This window comes from Cornus florida, unplaced genomic scaffold (assembly GCF_030987335.1).
Source record: "Cornus florida cultivar Cherokee Brave unplaced genomic scaffold, ASM3098733v1 CherokeeBrave_3.0.0_Hap2_Chr05, whole genome shotgun sequence".
Classification (NCBI taxonomy): domain Eukaryota; kingdom Viridiplantae; phylum Streptophyta; class Magnoliopsida; order Cornales; family Cornaceae; genus Cornus; species Cornus florida.
Window position 1 is genome coordinate 70,096,838 of NW_026775575.1, and position 20,534 is coordinate 70,117,371.

At 34.8% G+C, this 20,534-nt stretch overlaps 1 protein-coding gene across 2 annotated transcripts; it reads right to left on the reverse strand.

Annotated features, from left to right (window-relative positions):
- Window positions 1-1,612: 1,612 nt before the first annotated feature.
- Window positions 1,613-19,797, reverse strand: LOC132306781 (serine/threonine protein phosphatase 2A regulatory subunit B''alpha-like). Of its 2 annotated transcripts, none has more exons than XM_059804345.1 (13): window positions 19,069-19,797; window positions 15,413-15,655; window positions 15,237-15,342; window positions 15,010-15,109; window positions 12,615-12,720; window positions 12,318-12,408; window positions 9,204-9,345; window positions 8,014-8,161; window positions 7,786-7,895; window positions 3,471-3,627; window positions 3,246-3,371; window positions 2,976-3,126; window positions 1,613-2,310 (listed from the first exon to the last, which is right to left on the reverse strand). In XM_059804345.1, the coding sequence occupies exons 1-12, from the start codon at window positions 19,219-19,221 to the stop codon at window positions 2,986-2,988; spliced, it is 1,623 nt and encodes a 540-aa protein (XP_059660328.1). In that variant the 5' UTR covers window positions 19,222-19,797; the 3' UTR covers window positions 1,613-2,310; window positions 2,976-2,985. The 2 variants fall into 2 exon arrangements, with proteins under 2 accessions (XP_059660328.1, XP_059660327.1); XM_059804344.1 differs by having other exon boundaries at window positions 1,613-2,358.
- Window positions 19,798-20,534: the final 737 nt, after the last annotated feature.

Here is a 20,534-nt window from a genome sequence, read left to right on the forward strand (position 1 = left end):
TTTTTTTTTATTTCCTTTCTATTTCAATAATGTATTTTGCCTCTTTCGTTTCGAAATTTTGTTCTTTTGCCTCGTTAACAATTATCTATTCTAAAAATTTAAGCTGTTTAAAATAGTGTAACTTAAATATTTTAATCCTTCAACAAGCCTATAGCATGTTTTGAACCTTAATTGATCTATTTTCTTGTTATAATTCATGATGAAAAATATGTATATATATACTTGAAAAAATCAGTAAAGATTGATTGATAAAGTTTCCATTTAAGTTGTGCAAGATTGATTGAGACTCACATACGAGGCTTGACTTGGCACATGTGAACGTAAAAAAACATTTTTGGACCGACTTTTTGTCTTAAAAAATAAAGTCCAGTCCCATGAACAATAAGAACCACATATTGATACATGACCAATCTGACTCTCTATTTGGTTCACATATTGGGTCCTTGTATCATGCAAAAAGTGGTTCCGAACTCTTTCTACTCACGCAATTACAAGGCAATGATAACTCATACTTTTTACAAACAATATTGCCTTACAGAGGCATGGAAATTTCTACGAAATTACACAAAGGCACACAAGTGTGCCCGGAGAGAGATGTTAAGTGCAATGGCAAGTAATCAAAGTCTTCGTATCTGTGAGTCGTGTATGAAATTGGGAGTGCCGACTAAATCAAGTCACATTGAGTGTGTTTTTTAAATTTCTAATGGAATAAAATTTTCTGTTCATTATTCAATTTGAGTCAATTTTTTCTCTCTTTCCATTTTCTGGGACTTTAAGATACCACTCAGAGACTTTAAGATACCACTCAGAATCAACGTAAAACAATGTGTTTACATAAGTTTTTAAATATTCCTATTTTGGAATGTCTAGATTTATTTTGAAAATTTTGGGGTCAATGGAAATACTTAATTACTTTTGAAGTTTTTGGAACAAATTGTGCATATGAACATCAAAGACATAGTAATTAGGGATGGCAACGGGATGGGACTCTGCCCCGCTTTCGTTTAATTTAGTACAATAAATTAAATTATGATAAATAAAAAGAGGTGAGCGGACTGGTAATGCTTCTATAAGGTACCATTAGTAACCGTGATGTTATTCAGACCTAATAGTCCTAATACTCTGGCCGTGATGTTATTCAGACCTAATAGTCCTAATACTCTGGCGTCCCTCAGTTAGGATACTGGGAAAAACTATCAAGCCTGAGAATCACACTATCCTTGCTCAAAACTCCGAAACTGAGTAAGGATTGGAGTAGCAATTTTTTAAAAAAATCAGAGATTCTAAATCAGAACACGTTCTATTCTGAATTACATTTTCTTATAACATTCTAAATCAGTCTCTGTTTGTGCAAAATAAGGGTTTGGGTTATAGATGATAACAAAAACATCATTTTATCAACTTTTAAGAGAACAAAGAAGATCAAAAGAGAGAACTAATTTTGACAAAAGCTTATATGAGAACTACTTGGACCACCAGGCATTAGCCTGAGTTGATACATAGCGTATCCACCTGGAAGCACTTATCAAACAGTTGTGAAACTCTCCATTAGACAATACAGAGATGGTCAAGAACCAAATATATACTAAATGAATTGTTGCAAACCTGCTCAGAACACAGGAAAGAAAGTAAAATTTGATAACCTTATATATATATATATATATATATTTGGAAATTTTTGAATAATTCTTTCTTTTTCCAAGATTTTCCTCTATCTCAAACAAAGAATTGGGATATTCCCCACACTTTTTTCTCTCTCATCATAAACAACAAATTGAAGAGCATATAATCAGCAAACAGAAACCAAAACAAATATATATCTCTTTTGTTGGGAGAGTTAAAAAGACGGTATCATCCAAGCAAAGTGCACCAGTAAGGGCTTACAGGACAAACACGCCAAGCCATATTTTCCATCTTGCCATGGAGGTCAGAGGAAGGAAAGAAAGCAATTACGCACCAGGCCGATTCTTCTGAAACAAAGCATTCAAAACCACCATTTATGGACTATTGTTACCTGAATAGTGATGAAGTATCGGTCAGCAATATAACCTTTCCTTTGCAAATGGTGCTTTTGGTATTCCCAATTAGAGGTTCACCGTAGGACTTCAGAGTGCAGCTCGCTTCAATTGTGCAATGGTAAGCATATAGCCTTCCAGACAATTGCGTATCAGAGCTACATGACCAGGCTTCAAATTTATCAATGATGAGGTTTGCAACCCTGATGAGTTTCATTCAAGGAGAATCGCTAGGAAACGATGTGTCTTCATTCAAAGACAAGCTCAAGGAAGCATTGCAAGCATCCATAGGCAGCTGCAGAGACACAACAGGCTCACCAGAGCTTAGTACTCCAAAAGCTAACTGCATATATACACCATAAATGTCAATACTACATTCAGTACCGGAACTGATAATGAGGCACTAAATTTAGGCGCATGCAGCTCACAGGTAAAAGATCGGAACCTGACTTTTAAAGTTTTCACGTATAATAGATTCAGGGTAAAAGATCAGGAGGATCAATTTTCTAGGACAACATCACATCTTACATCTAGAAGACTTGCAAAACCATAAGTCGTGCAATGCTATTACCTAAAACTATGTAACCCTTATTTTATTTTATTTTCTCAAATTATAATCTCGAGTGACCTCGTGTGATAATATGATAATTTGCATTCCACTAGTTATTTTTCTGTCCGGCTGTGGTTACTTCCGAGGCTTAGATTCAAAAAATTCCCTTCCATGATAATGTTAAAAATAAATAAAAAGAAGAAGAAAAAGATAAAACAGGTATGTTGGTTCTCCATTTTACATGGTGATTTTAGAGAGGAAACGACATCAATTAGAATCTAATATGGAAATCCTAAATTTTAAATAAAAAGAACACCACTTTGGCATGTATAGTTAGAATAAAGTGTTACCCAAGAGGACTGTAATGCATCTCCTGACTACTATCAAGCCAACCTCCACATTAAACTTACCTCCTTGAACTCAAAAGGGTGCCTCAAGTGATTCATCCCAAACTTCTGCACTTCCATTAGATACATCTTCACCGTCTTCTTCCATCGAAAGCCTAATATATTCTCTATGTGCAAAGCGATCCCACTCTGTCAAAGTTGGATCTTCTCGTTCCTGCTTATAAAACAAATGCCAATGACTGTTATATTTCCAGATATATAACCATCCATGTTGCAACTCACAATGTGTGGCCATGCAAAATCTACAGGACACTAATAAAATGTCTAATGTACCTGGCGAATGAGAAATGGATCACGAGTTTCAAAAGCCATGAATTTATTAAGATTGAAAAGAATATTGAAAGCATTTCCTGAAAGTTTGCATCCTTTCAAGTCATGCAGCGTGATGTAATCTTCCCTCTGCAAGCAAGATGGTGTCATTGCCAGTGGAGGGATAATATCTAAACAGAATGAAAGAGAAGTATTTTGAAGGTAATCATTAAAAAAGTAATTTTCAACCTCTGGTGAGATCATATCAACTATCTGACACAATATGTCCTCAAACAGAACAGGTTCTTGGGCCATGCATTCCATTCGATGCAACTGTTCCTCGTAAAAGAATTGCATCTCAGTGGATGTGAGAACCCCATTTCCATCCAAATCTATGCACTTAAACCTGAAAAAAAAAATAAGAACTCGTGAAATGGGTGAAGCATGACTGACAACAGAAGAAATTAATATAGTGCATGAAAAGTTAGGCTGTCCAAGTGCCAGACTCCAGGGAACACCAAGCAGAACCAATAGCTTCACCAGCTTCACCACAAGTTTCTGGCTCGTGCTTCCTAGATAGAAAATATGGTAAATCACTATAAAAATAGAAACTGAAAATCATCGATTTCTATTGATTATTTTCTGCGATGGCACTTCATTACTGCTGCAGACAATTTAGGACACCAATATGTTTTCGAAAGCTCCATTTCATTTAAGGTTGAGGCAATTAGCGTGCAATAAGGCGTTTCCTGAATTCCTGAGACTCTTTTTCAACAGAAAGACTTCCATGAAATTATTTTAGGCAGTTTCTTTTTCCAGATGGGTACCTTCATCTCGATGAGCATCTCAGAATGAAGTTCCATTTGGAGACTGAATAACAAGTTCCATCAGCTTCAGTTAGCTTCCAAAAAATACATCTTTTCATACCCAAATCTTTTGAAGGATAAAAGGAAAAAAATAAAAATAAAAAATTGAAATGAAGACCACTATATACTGTTGGTCTCTTTTAAGTGCATTTTATAACAAAACAATCTAAAAGATGGAACTGATAATTGGTATCAGAGCAATCTTTATTACAAGCATGGTATCTGCTGCTGCACCAACATAAATGTCATACATGCCGTAGATGGGGACCGTCATCAAGAAGGTCCATAGTGCTCCCAAATTTTTGGAAGCCAATTTGATACGCCAGAAGTGTTTATAGAAGTTCTGCTCATAATTTTCAGTAAAAAGGTATCCAAGTAATTTTACATATCAAGGCCTATGTTCCATGGCTGCAGGTCCGTGTAATACGGGCTGCAGATCTGTGTATAAAAGTTGGACCTCTCCCTCCCTGACATGGGCACGTCTTGCACATTTAAAGACATAATATGCTACATAATAGGTTAACACATGATGCCATTACTCTTTCAAAATATACATAATTATAATTATAATTAAATGGAATATAGTGAAAAAGGGATCCCATCTATCTCATAAATAAATTTAAAACAAACCCTTTCTTATTATCAAATGTAGTATTTTCTCCTTCCATTATCGCATGTAAAGGATACGGGTATTCAACTTGGGCACGTTTGTTGGACACGCGTGTTGACACAGATACTTTAAGGGAATAGAAGAGTCCATGCAACACAATTCGAGGCTGTCCAGCAACCAAGCTTGATTTACTTTTCCCCTTTTAGGTAGGCAATGTACCCAATTGTCCACTCAATGTTAGCCCAAAAGTCACTGCTAAACCAAGTACAACGATTATCCAAGCAAGTATGCCCCATCCCCTAAACTATGGATTACTAATCTCATACCTTTGACTACAATTAATTGCATCACTTTAAGAGTCAATGAGGTTTCATATATTGGAATTCATTAATTTTACCAACGGGCTAGTGGTCCAGCGATACCAGGTCCCTACTCCCTAAAGGGAAGTCAGGGGTTCGAGCCTCGGTGGAGGCATGTGTGTGAGTACCAACTATGAAAATAAAAAAGATTTATATGGAATGTTTCTGCAAGTAAGGATTTCATAGATTTTATATATAAAACGGCCCAACTAAAATAAATTATGGAATGTTTCTGCAAGTAAGGATTTCATAGATTGTATAAATAAAAAGGCCAAACTAAAATGAATTTAGAGATTGACAGACTGATTATTTTTGTAAAAGGTAATTTCCACTTATTCCCCTTGGGTTTTGTCAATATTCCACTGCACCACCATACCTTTCAAAATACGAAAGGACATTCCTTATCAGTGAAAGCCGTCGTATAACACAACAACTAAGGGTACACCAATAACTCTCTCAAACACACCAATAAAAGACAAACCTCATCCACCACTACATTATCCAACACCATTCGCAATTGTCTCCATCACTAAATTTTATTAGCTATGATATAATTAGTTTTAATGATCAATACGGCACAGGTGGTTATAAAGAATAGACCTGTAATGAAACTAATTGGCAATTGTCGAGTTAGAGAGAGAAAGTCATGAGGGGAGCCCTTTCGTCTTCATAATATTTGCACAATTTTCTCCCTCTTCTCCAAAACTTCTAACCAAGGTCCCCAGCCATGGATCCACATAACAAAAGTACCAAACCACCTTAGTCAATTGAAAAATGGAGAGACATTTCTTGGCCTATTCTCTCACTCTATATATTAAAATGCACTAATAAAAAATAATGAAAGTACTTTAGAGATTGAAAATGCAAAAAAATAGATAGGATCTTAGAGGGAGAAAAACAAATCGCAACAATAGAGAGCAAAGACCAAAATAAGAAACTAGCGAAGAAAGTTACAATTATAGGTAATCAAACTTGATGGTTAACACCATTATGTAGACATTTTCTCTTCTTTTTTTTATTCCACCATTTTTCCAAGGACAGGGAGGAAGATGTAACGCAGGTTAAGTGGTTGTGGCCAAATTCATGAGGTGATGTAGTTACTTGAATGTTGGCCAGGCCATCTGATCTAGAGAGAGATGAGAGATCAGAGGAAGACGATGTGTTGTTTGGGACAGGCTATTTATAGAAAAACAACAGGTATGTAATGGGTTGTTTCAATCTGGACAGCCATACAAAAAAAAAAAGCAACACTCACATCTCTATATCAAACCACCATCATCTGCAACTATTTCCTAGAATAAGAAAATGCCATCGCTCCACCTCAATACTCCAATGCACAACTCCCATTTTCATCATCAAGACCTCCTCCACCATCATGGCGAGGCTTCCTTTGGTACCATATTGAACTTAAGGGGAAAAAGAAGAAAGATTCAAAAAATCAAGATTCAAATACTGTAACTATTTAATCAACAAGACACTGAAAATGGTGACATTTGAACTTCACTTGAAGTTTCAATTAGATTGTGATAGAGAACAGTGGCAGCAGCCTTTTAAGGTATATAAAAGGCGCGGCAAGGAGGGTTCTAAGGCTCAAACCTTAATTTGGCACATGCTAGACGATGGGTCCACTTGGAGTCTTGCATAATTAGGGGGATTTGGTCAAATTGCATAATTATGGTAGCTTGCATCAATTTCGATCAAATTACATCCGTCCATAATAATTACTTTTATTATGCTAGAGTCAAATATTGATTACCTCAATTACGGGGTGATTACTTTTATTATGCTATAGAGTCAACTTTTGATTACCTCAATCATGGGGTAATCTGAGGGTCATAAGTTGCTATAAGAAGGGTATGATGTAAACTTGCCGAGGCAGTCAATGAATGAATAAAAATATCTTTTAAGATTTCTTTGTGAGTGATTCACAAATTCTGAGGGTGTGAGGCCTTCCCTAGGTGTGATGCCTAGACCCTATTGGAGTGATTCCAGTAGGTTTTTGTTGTTTTCAATCCTTTCTCTCTACTAATATTTTGAACCATAGCTCTGTTTATTTTAATTAACAACCACTTCTCCTTTGGTTTTCTACATTTCTACTATCAAACCTCCAAATTCTGCCCTAGTTCTTGAACTTTCAGACTCTGAATTCTTTGAGTTCTTAGCTAGTTAAGGCTGCTCTCTTGTCCTACATCAGATTGTCTACATGCATTGATGCCAAGGGAGAAAGATGTGGTGGCAAGTAGAATATTGCCAAACCTAAGGGATATATAGTTCATGAATGTCTTGCAGTTAAATTTGACTGTGATATCAAACAAACCTACGTAGATGTAGGCCTTTACTCCCTTTCCCACTTGAATATATTAAATATTTTTAAAAAAATTCTTCTAAAATGATATTCATATCCCTCTTCCCTATCACAAGCTGAACCTAAAGATTCAATTTCTTTGTTTAAAAACCATAATTCTCTATCCCTTATTCTAGTCTAACAAAAGTTTTATGCTCAACCAGTCAAGGACTCTAGAAATCTAGGTTGTTCTGCAAAACTAGATGTCTTCCCCAATTATTGTTTCCAGAAAAGTGCAGTCTAAATTGTACAGCAAGAGACTTCCTTGACAAAATTATATTGCTACAACACCCTTGCAATTTGTAAGATGTAGAGGAATATTAGCCTTCTACAAATAATATATGTAAAAAATAAAGTGAAGACAGAAAATTAGAGGGAATCATACCAATACTCAAGACTAGGTTCAGATGATTTATCCTCCTCGGCCAGAATGAAGTAAACAAAATCTTCATAGCACATCTTTCCTTCAATATTGCTAGTAAACTTCCTAGGAACCTGAAGGAATATGAAACAGAAACACAACAATGTAATAAAATTTAAATGTAAAGGTGTCCTCCACTTTAAAACAAGTTGGTCTACTCTGATTTTGTGTGTAAATTATCATATAACAAACCTGTAAAAATATTCTATCAACGATCCTGTAGGTAAGAGCATGATTACCATATCTGATGAGGTTCTCCTTGTCAATTAAGAAATCATGGTCCGTATCCAGTTCCCAAAACTTGCAGTATATAACATAGAAGTGTTCATAAGAGAAGTACCTGTAGTTAAAAGGGAAAACATTAGTGTGAAAATGACATCCATTAATAGTTCAAGACCACCTATTATAATAAAATATGCAAGGTTTCTCCATGTTATAGAGAGCAGTAATCAACCAATATTTCTAAAATAATGTTCAATGAATCAATATATATACTTTTATGCAATATAGATAAAGAGAGAAAAGGACCACCTTCGATGGGAGGACCTTGCAGCAAAATGCCAAAATCTATGCCCTCATTCTAAAGTCATAAGGCCATTATCCAGTGTTGGACCCAACTAGAAGGGATGGACTAAACATCGACGCAACTTTTGGCTATATTTTGAACAAAGTGGCTGCTTACATACTCTAACTAGCTTATCAAGCTCGATAGTACAAACTACAAACTTTTATCATCCTATCAAATAATGTCCCCTACCTATTTATGTCAAAGAGCTTGGGTCAACTTCAGCAAATTAGCTCAAAAAATACTAGGTTGAGTGATAAATCAACTCATCAAAGTCAATTCAAAAGATTGACCACATTTTGACCTGAGCCAAGGAAATTTAAGGAGTGATAAAATGAAACAAAAGATGATACGCTTATCCTGTGCTGTATTTAGATACAAAAACATGACCTCAACATATTATAAATCTAGCTGAATTGTTTCAATTCAAAATACCGAATTAACTCTTGATTTTTTTATTTTTCTTTTTTACGCTCCTTCGGAGTAAGTTTACAGGTTTTAAGAATACAGACTATTATTTATCATTTTTATCTGGACACTTTTACACTCTGGAACTACATGATAAAAACAAAATCATAATAAAGAGAACCTATTTAACTTGCTGCAAACTTCAAGAAGAGATTCGGGCGTAGGCCGGATACTCAACTCCGAGATCCCTTTCCGAGTAAGGGGTCGAAGCCGTAGGGCTTAGGGTTCACTCATGGATGCATGTATTTTTATGTATTATATTGTTCCAAGTACAAAAATAATCTAAGTCAGATTTCTGTGAGAACTTTCCTAATGCAAATCATGCAAATAATACCACATATATATCTACCTCAGAACTTTGTTAATGTCCTCTTCCTCATCTGCATGTTGCATTGCTGCAATTAAGTTTCCACGTTTCAGCTCCCTGAGTGTCAGATGGCCATCTCCAGATCTATTAATGTAGTAAAATATTCTGTATATGACAGTTTCAGCTGCACCATTGTTCATGTTCAAAGCAGATTAGTAACAGAATGTTGCATGTCAACCAACTTTCTAATTGTAAGTAAACAATGCAATACCATTAGATGATAATATCCAATATTCGGCTAGGACCCCGGTTCCACTTATGTAAAAGGGACGTGTTCCCCTTTTGAACGTCTTTTTATTTAATTCTTACTTATCAAAAAAAATAATATTCGGCTAAAACATGTCAAAATGGACCACCAAACAGTGCATGAAAAAATCAATTTGTATATGAAATAAACTCAAGATTTGTGCAAGAGATTTATTGGTTTGAAACAAACTCATTGAGTTCTTCTATTTTTTTTATTTTTTTTTTTTTTGATAACTAACAAACTCATTGAGTTCTTGAGTAAGAGAGGAAGCTCTGTTGCCACGATTTATGGAATGACTTACCATATTAGCAGAGATTTGATAGCCACAAATCATGGCATAGAATATGGTGTGATTTGATTTAGATTTTATTTAATTTCCTTTCTTGTAATATGATCATGTGCTTTTTTATATATAAATACTAAAGTTGTGAATGAATGATTTATCTCATTCAAGCCTTTACACAATTCTTTCCTCTTTTTATATTTCTACTTGATATCAGAGCCAGGGTGGTCCGACTGCAATGAGGGCATTGCGAGTTCGACACCACCCATTCGGGAATTGTCTAAGGTATCATCGCCCATCCAGGAGGTGTCGGGTAGGCAAGGTGGTCCAATCTCAATGAGGGTGTTGCGAGTTTGGCACCACCCATTCAGAAATGGTCTGAGGAGACAGTTGTTTCTTTTTATGGTCTGAGGAGACATTGTTGATTCTTTCATCTACATTGTTTAAACATGTGTATGAAGGGGAATGGTCTGAGGAGACATTGTTGATTCTTCCATCCACATGTTTTAAACATGTGTATGAAGGAAAATGGTCTGAGGAGATATTGTTAGTTGTTTACGGTCTGAGGAGACATGATTGGTTGTTTATGGTCTGAGGAGACATTGCTAATTGTTATGGTCTGAGGAGACATTTTTGATTTGTTGATCGACACTTCATCTGAGAGAAAATCATCACTAGTCAGATTTGCACTCTGCAACTTGTAGATTCTGAAGAAGGGTGCTAACAAGACCGTATTTGAAGATGCATTGTCCAAGTTAAGCGTCTCAAATATCCACGCACCAACTTGAGGGAGAGTGTTAGCAGATATGATTGCCACGATTTATGGAATGACTTACCATATTAGTAGAGATTTGATAGCCACAAATCATGGCATAGAATATGCAATAATATATGTTGTGATTTAATTTAGATTTGATTTAATTTTCTTTCTTGCAATATGAGCATGTGCTTTTTTATCTATAAATACTAAAGTTGTGAATGAGTGATTTTCTCATTCAAGTCTTTACACAATTCTCTCCTTTTTCTTCCTTTTATATTTCTACTAGCTCGAAGTCGATGGCTTACAGCAATGTTTTGAAAGCACAAATTTGCCGCTTTCTCGGTTACATACCATAGTAAAATAACAAACCAAAAAGAAAAAATAAAGAAGGGATGTAAAAAATATTGGAATCATACTAGTTAAGAAGAGGAATAGAATGGCGTAAATTAGTTGATTATTGGAAGTACACTTAGAGCCAAACGAGAAGAAAGCCTTCACATCAATTTGGACATTTCAAATGGTCTTGATCTTGATTTACAATACTACTTGAGCCTCAGATTCTAACTTATCAAAAAGAAACAAAAGAAGAACATTATTGACTCGGAATCCCACAATTCCTACGATCTTATAGGAATTCCACAAGGATTCAATTTTCTGTAATTCTTTGTGGGAGAGGGACCGTTTCAATACTTTTAGATCTTAAGATCATAGGACCTGGTATGGGATTTCAACAACCATGTCTTAGCATCATTTTGATGGATCTGATTGGGGGTCTCTGTATTTGTCTGTGAAACATTGACACCCTAAACAACGAAAAGTTCCTCAAGGCATGGTCCTAGTCCAGGGATGTTGTGCAGGGCAAATAGTGGTTGCATGAGTTTAAACTGCAAAACTGATAATGCAGGCTTCTTGCCTGTCAATGGGTGTAATATTTCAGCTAAAGTTTGTGATAGGCACCTCCCCTGCCCCCCCTAAAGAATTCGACATGCGCTTTATTCAGAAAACTGGTCTCTAGTAGTAGGACTAGGGCATATTAATTCCAGTCCTACTTCCTACAACCCTCTAAAGCAAACCAACCCACTGAGATGTTCGGGTTACATGTCAACCTGTCCAACTAGCTTGTTCAGATGAGGTATTAAACCAAACTCAGGCACGGACCTGCTCATATTTTTTAAGTATTTACCTTACTATTTTCTATATTTTGATATATATACCTATAAAATTTCACTATTGCCCCCCCTGTAAGCTTCTCCATAAGCAAATAGTGGTTGCATGAGTTTAAACTGCAAAACTGACAGTGCAGGCTTCTTGCCTGTCAATGGGTGTAATATTTCAGCTAAAGTTTGTCATAGGCACCTCCCCTGCCTCCCCTAAAGAATTTGACATGTGCTTTATTCAGAAAACTGGTCTCTAGTAGTAGGACTAGGGCATATTAATTCCAGTCCTACTTCCTAAAACCCTCTAAAGCAAACCAACCCACTGAGATGTTCAGGTTACATGTCAACCTGTCCAACTAGCTTGTTCAGGTGAGGTATTAAACCAAACTCAGGCACGGACCTACTCATATTTTTAAGTATTTACCTTACTATTTTCTATATTTGGATATATATACCTATAAAATTTCACTATTGCCCCACACCCCCCGACCCCCACCCCAACCAAAAAAAAAAAATTCTGGGTCCATCCCTGACCAAACTTCTATCTTTGTGCTGAAATGAACCCTAAAGAAGGATTGGGGGTTTCCGGACCAGCATTGTCCAAGTAGAACTAAATCAAAAAGAGCATGACAACTGTTTAAGAGCATACCATATCTTTCTTGAAATTCAGGTGTGCTCTGCAAGAATTCCAACCCTGGATGGACAGCCAGAAGATCCAGAAGAACAGGCTTAAAGTCGGCCTGCATTCAAGGTCCAGAGATGTAAACATAGAATGCAGTAATAAACTAACAGGTGAAGCCACTAGCATATGCCAAACACAAATGCATTAAAAATTACATTCAGTTACCATAGATACAGTTACTTTGTAAGTCACATGTGCAAAAAAAAAAAAAAAAAAAAAGTTGAAGCAACAAATATCACAGTTCATAAAAAGCAAAAAACAAACCTGAGTAAGGTATTTGCAGTCCGGTTGCTTCAGAATTTTGAATATTTGTGTTGCTATATCCATAGATACCATATTGCTATCAAGCCAATAATTGATGAATGCATCCCTACAATCATACAAGGAAGCTCAGCACACTAGCTATTGTTAAACTTTAAGGAGAAATTACTCAAAAAAATCTTATATGGAATTCATAAATAGGTCAACCCTGACTCTGCAAAACCAGCAACTACGTCTTTTAAAACGAAGTCGAATCACACCTCTTCACATCTATCAACCTTGCAACCATTCTCCATTTTAAACCCCAAAAATCACCAAATTTCCGATTACCAAAGCCCGCCATAAACATATTCTTATACAACCTTGGAGTTTCCAAAACACCACGTTAATTGTTAAAGGCTCAAGGGCACTAAGGCGCCAAAGGTCTTTAAGAGCCTAAGAGCAAGGCGCCACATAAGGCGTGAGCCTGATTGAAGTAAGGCTAGAGTGTGATCATAATGCATATTAATTATAAGTATATAAAGCATAATTAAATTATGCAACATCTACTTGTCAATATCAAAATAAATAATATTTTCAGTATATCAATTCAATAAATTAGCTTAATCACCATACATATATCTTTTCTATTTGTATATAAATTCAATAAAATCAATGTACAATAAGAACAATTCAACATATGCTACACAAATAAAAAAAAAATTCTTTAAAAATGGAATTTTTGATATATCAACTAAGAGGATAAGGTAAATTAATGCTCATCAATCATTTCATATGCATATGAATTAACCAAATTAAATGTAATTATAACTATGAAACAATTGAAAACTATAATTATGCAAAAGTTTAAACAAATATTATCATAAATAATCATAATCAAGCACTAAATGCTATTAATGTTAAGTAATGAACCATTAAAATATGGATTTTGTCAAATATTTCATAATGTTGACAATATGATCCATTAAATATGATCATGATATGATAAAAGATATAGAACATTCTAATTTAGTACATTTGATTTTTAAAAAAAATTCAAGAAAAATGATATCAATAAATCATTAAAAAATAAAATGTGTGCTTCTTTTGAGCCTGGAAACCTACTAAAAAGTGTGGGCCTAAGGGCTTTATGCGAGCCTGACTGAAGGGGTGTGGCCTGTACTAGGTTGAGGCGCTCTAGCTGAGCCTTGATGAGCCTAGGGATTTTTGGGAGCCTAGGCACGCCTTTAACAACTATGAACACCACTTTTAAGTATTGTGAAAATAGTCTTTCAATCTGCTGACTTTTCAACTGAGAGGGTTGTAACTTACCAAACCTGCGTTGACACACGTCTGTGAAGACAGCTGACTGGCCTATAGTGGGTAAATTTAGGTTCACGTCCTTCAAGTAAATGTAAATAACCATAGGCAGAACCAAAGAGTGCTTAAAACATAAAAATAGAATCTTAAGAGAAATTAAGGCAGTATCTAGCAAATAATCTGGAGTGCTGGACCTTATACAATTCAACTAACATGAATGTGCGTTCATCCCCACCTACCAAAATGGAATGACTGTTCATATTAAAGTCCAATATGTAGTAATATGCCAGAATGCCCTGTACTTTGGGACCAATATTGCATAATACAATACAATCTGGAAAGCATAACCAATCATACAAATTTTACATCATCAAGCGGTATTTCTAAGAACAAAATATAGGATCAGTAATCAATGTAATGAACTGATTCCGCTACATTATTGTCCTGGTCACATAAATAATCACACTCAATGAGGAAAATATACTATTAGCTGTCAAACACTGCGAGATGGCATTCAATTCACACAAGAAACATTTGTCATGTATAACAGCTGATATAAAAATCCGATCCATTCATCTCTGTCACTCTCCATTTCATCTCAAAATCTAGTATATAAACCTTGTAGAAACCAATAAACCAAAGTTCACAGGTTCATAGGGTTAGTTTAAAAAACTGAAACAGGCAAACTCTGCAATGAAATATTCACTGGAAAGTTCTACACGCAAATAACTACTTTTCTAATGTTATTATGATTATCACCACACACAAGAAAACTTAAACAGCAAGCAGTCCCAAGTAAGAAAGCTGTAATAGATTGTGATTCTTCAAAGATGCACTGCACCAATGCTCATAAAATAAGATACATCAAGGGCGAGGGGGCGAGGGAGAGTGGTGATGACCTCCAAACATTGGAAGTCATATAAGAGTAAATTCAATTTATCACATAAAATATAGAAAAATCATTCTAGTGGGCCATCAAATGAATTAATTGTACCATAAATTGCATTAATAGTATTAAGAAGTCAGATCCCAAATTCCCAAGAATTTTAGGACCATCTCTTGAATATCTATATAGAACTCTATGCCTATAACTGCATACCTGGTCACAATCCCTGTAAAGTCGCTGTCAATCTTTCTGAAAAGAGCAGAAGAAAGAAATGATGGTAGCTTACATATTTCCTTTGTAACTGTTCTAAAATCTGCATCGCCAAAAAACATATATTCATAGTTATGGGCCCCAGATCAGGGAAAGCAGCTGGGGGAAGAAGGGACATAACAACAAAAGAAGATGTAATAATAGAATCAGTAAAGGGATATGTAGCTCACCATGTACTTGCAATCCATCCATACTAGCACGAAAAATATGATTTATTCTAAAAAGACATTGTTCCTTTAGTTCTTTTGGCGGTGGACGACCATTTTGAAAATAGAACTGCAGGCAGATTAATACATAAATAATAAATTATGTAAGTGCTACAAAAGCCATTAGAAGTGAGCCAAACCTGAGGTATGACTTCTCGCACTGGTTCTCTGACCAATTTCAGTGGATAACGTAGCGAAGAGGGGCTGGTTCTCTGCTTTGTAGTGCGTGGAGAACCAGAGGCACTTCTTGGTGAAAGTGGAGGTGCACTTCCAGCAGGGAATATGGAAGGCAATGGATTACTCCCAACAGCATTCGAACTAGTAGAATTCCCAGTTGCATTAATAGGGGTGCCTGCTTTTGCATCATCAATTAAGGATTTCACCTGCAGCCATGCCAAAACAGAAGGCTCTTTCAGATAAGCTATATAAATCAGACACAAAAGAGGAATGACAATGGAGAAACTCAAGAAAGAAATGTAAAGAAATAAAATCTAGTATAGAAACCAGAGTGCAAATGGTAAACTTGCCCGAGAACAGGTTATCATCCAATACTTACGGATGAAACTGAAATTCATCAAAATCAGCAGATCTCAATTAAAATTATAACAATAAACATGTTGTCATAACAAATAGCGACAAAGAAATGCTCAGTTTATTAGAAAAATATTTACTTGCATGAGATGAGATGAACTATGTTCTTCGTACAACTTGATAAGAATTACTTCTAACAACACGATTGCAATAATTGAGACATTACTCCATCATTTATTATTTTCTAAGTACAGAACACTTCTACAAACGAATTGTGTCCATGTTGGACACTTATTCAATTGTTGAACACCAACACCTCTCGAACACTCATAAGACGTGTCCGACACATCTTGCACGTGTCCATGATATAAAGATACAATCTTAATTTCGAACACGACCAACACTTCCTAGTCACGTGCTATCTAAACTAACAAATCTTGAATGTCAGATAGAACTTTTTTTTAGCACGAAAGAAAATATATTTAAAGAAAAATCAGATTAAATGTTTCTATAATACATATCTATACAAAAAGGGGGGGAAAACACTAAAGATATAGGAATATTATTTTAAAAGAATGGGGATACATATCCATAAAGATATTTACGTACGTAAACAAACAAACACATGGATACAGATATATTTCATGTCTATGTTTTGCCTTAAATTATGGGATAGGGAATTATATACTATAATTTATAAGTCCAATTTTTCATGTTATAGTTATAAAGTAATTATTTATTGTATGTAATTATAAAGTGATTATTTATTGTATGTAATATATTTTCATTATGTCCTGCTTTTTACTTTTTTAAGATTTACCGTGTCAACATGATGTGTCGAGTCCGTGTCCCCGTCTATATTTTTGCTGCTTAGAATATTTTACAACTTTGATTGAATTGGCACTTTCTCATATTTAAACCAACTAACCTTTGCAACATTCATTTACTATACGTTCATGCAATCATATAAAAACCAAAATATGGAATGTGCTATGGTCCCTAATATACATTCTTTCAGTTTTCATAATTTTCAACATTTTCTAACATTATCACGACCCGTGCTCTAAACTAGAATTTAACAACACGTGTATTGAGAAGATCATAAGTAGAGGATTCTTTGTGAAAATGTTAGAACTGACGGTTCTAGATTTTCTGGTGCATACACAGATTGGAATAATTTACAATTCAATTTACTATCAACAATTTTTCTTTTTATAGTACAGGAATTTTTTCCATTATAAAAAATAATAAGAAAAAAAAAAAAAAAAGGGTCCAAGAGTAACACAGTGTATTCTCAACAGTTGCACACTAGTCTCTTCCAAACAAAACAAATCTATAGAAATCCAAGTCACTTACACAGTGTATTTTCAACAGTTGCACACTAGTCTCTTCCAAACAAAACAAATCTATAGAAATCCAAGTCACTTAAATAATAACTTATTAAGCTTATCTTCGCATCTTGCATCGCCTTTTGAATTGTTTCAAATTTTTCATGTCATAATCTCATGTTTCCAGAGATTTCAATTCCAAGTAGTCAAAACTGTTAGAAATTTAGAATCATTAAGAAATACTTTACTAATTTGCTCATTAGGATTCAACTTTGATGCACAAAAACGCCATGAATTTTTAACTTTAGAAGTGATATAGAACTAATAAAAACCTTAAAACCCTAATACTTGATGACTACTTGTGCGTTTTTCCAAGTGCAGAAAATTCAGTCTGCAAAAACAGCTCTCAACAAATCAGCTATAACCTTCTCTACAGAAGTCCAAATTTGATGTCGTTTGTTCTATTAGAAAGTAGACACAAAGAGCAGTCCAAGTTCCAATCATATATGGCTCAGAACCTAGTTCCTTCTGTATAGAGTTTGGCCGGACTTCAAAGTTGACCCAAAAATGCATTCTTTCTTCAAACCACTTCCTTTTCTATTGTTGATAGACACTAAGGTGTTGTTTGATAAAACTGAAAATTAAGTTCTGAAAATTTTAAGAACGGAATTTTAAGTTCTAAAGTTTTTAAGTGGTAATTAAAAAATTAATATCTTTTTGAATTTTCAGTGTTCAGCCTTCAATGATAAGTAATGTCTCTGTCGCTTAAAATTTTGCCCAATTTAAGTGACACTTACAATTTTTAGTGATATTCAAATTGTGTTATCAAGCGCACTTAATTTAATTAATGTTGAATCTGTCCAGAATTAAATGTTGAATTGAATTATCAAACAGCACTTTAGTGTGGTGTTTCATTTTACAAGAGCCTTACGAGAGGGTATGGTTTGGGACCTTATTTTCTTCTATTAAACCCTTCATTATGTGATCATTAACTCCAACTTCGTAATGGAGCATTAATCACCTACAGTAGTGGGAGAGTTTGTGACTCAAAGTTTAACAACCCTTAGTTGCCATCTTTTCACTTCTGATCCTCCAAAAAATTGGTGCACTTAATAATTAGATTACCTTCCAATTAATTCCATAAATCCCTCTTCATGGAAGAATCTAGAACAAAATATGTATAATCATACAAGGGCCACGTTAAAATGATGAATTTCTAACAGAAACAACATGCCAAACAATAACTGCCACTTTCAAATCCTTGATTCTGTGATGTACTATAAACCAAAAGAGTAGCAAAATAATCATCGCAGAGCATATAACATTTGAAGCAACCAACTAATGTTGAACTATCAACTGGGTGACGCTGCCTTAGAAGTTTTATTTCATTATTTTTCATTATTTGTCAAGCAATGTTCGGTCAATTAGGAACCAAACATTTCTCTGTGTTATTATCTAGATTATCTTCCTAAATACTTCTTACCAGTTCTCCTCACTGTTATAGTCCAGCATTATCTGTCTACATTTGTTTAAACACGTTTAAAAAAAAATTCTGCTTTAAACAGGTTTGTATATATGCTTAAAACTAAAGCACATAATCTGCCCTTAAAAATGACCCATTAAATCTGCCCTGTAATGCAGCAACATCAACAAAAGTCTTTTCCCAACTACTTGAGGAAATCTGCCCTTAATATCTAAATAAAACATTACAATGGAATCTTAGAAGATAAGAACTTGTCGGGTCAAGCCAAAGGGCATTTGAAGTGTGTGCGTGTTTGCTTTACCATTCAAAAAAATAAAAGAACTTGTCGTGTCAAACCATATACCTTACCAGGTCTAAAAAATAATTCAAATTATACATTTCAACAATTTTGGTATCAGAATTCACAAAAGAATGAACAAAACTTCAAATAAGAGATCATTGGGTAAACAAATACCAGCCGGCCCGTGTCTGGAAGCGATAGCCACTGTGAGAACAATTCCTCTGCAATTTGAGGGCTGGTTTTAAGAGCCAAAGGAGACACCACCTCTGGAAGCTGCAACAATTCGGGGTCCAGAGACGCCACATCCCCCAAAACTTCTACATCCATTATATGTATAACCCTCTACGTCTCCTACACTGCAGAACTACAAACCTCCTTCAAAACCCTAGATCTCCGAACTTCAACTCAATCACAAACCCTTGACAACCAACTCACCACCAATCAATACACACCAAAACCGAAAACGACGAACAACACAATTCGCTCGTGTTCTCTTGCTATCATCAACGCACAATCGTTCAAGCTCCAATTCAAGTTCTGAGGAACCCAAGGATTCAAAATTCGGAACTTGAACAGTCACGATATATTCGGTGCTTTCAGAAAACACCTTCTTGGTGAAAACTTCTTCCGATTTCGCTTCGAAAATTCTGAATTCAGAGTGACACAACTTTCAGAGTTGCAATTGAAGTATGTGAATTGGGGGGACTGTGTGAGACGAAGATTTCGATGAGTGGATTGGATGAAAAGCTTATATTGTTTCTGGTCACGGAATTTGCTGGTTGGAGAAAACGAAACCCTTGTATGTATAGAGAGATATATAGAGAGAGAGAAAGTGATATAGAGAGAGAGTACTTTTAACTGAAAGTTGCCTCGAAGGACTGTTCTGGTCAGAATTCAAAAACAAGTGTTGCGTACTTGGTTAAAAGAAACATTGGGTCAGTCAGTGGGTCACATGAGTGGACACTGGACACTCCACACCCACAAAACCACCAACCTTTTTTTTTTTTGTTTTTGTTAAAAGGGTAAGCTAAAACCACCAACCTTTGCCTACTAGTATTATCAACTTTTTGACAGATTTGAATATTAAAGTATTAAAAAAGCAACCACACTTTTGAATTTGGCAAAAAAAAAAAAAAAAAAAAAAAACTTACTTATTTTTTAAACAAGACACCCTTTATATAAAAAATTAACCAAATTACCCTTTAACCTTTTAAGGGACTTTTTTAACTTTATAATTTAATAAATTAGATCAATTTACCTTCATGAATAATTTATGTATAAAAAAAAAAAATTTAAAAAAAAAACTTTATATTGTTCACCTTTTTTTTTTGTTATTTACTTTATAAATGTCCCAACTTCTTAAAAATGTAGACGCCTAAAATGATTTTTTGATCCAATACATATATTTCAAATAAATTATATTTTGTTATTACTTCTTTTTCTTTTTTTTTTAAAATTAAGATGCTTAATTCTTTCATCTAAAAAATTTAAACCAATCTCTTTTCCTTAACTACCTTTTTTTTAAATAAATACTTCTAGCTCCTTTTTCTTGACTGCCTCCATGTAGATGAGTAAAGTTGTCAACAAAATTTTAGAGGAAATCAATAATTTCTTCAAAACGTCAAAGAAATCAACATTCT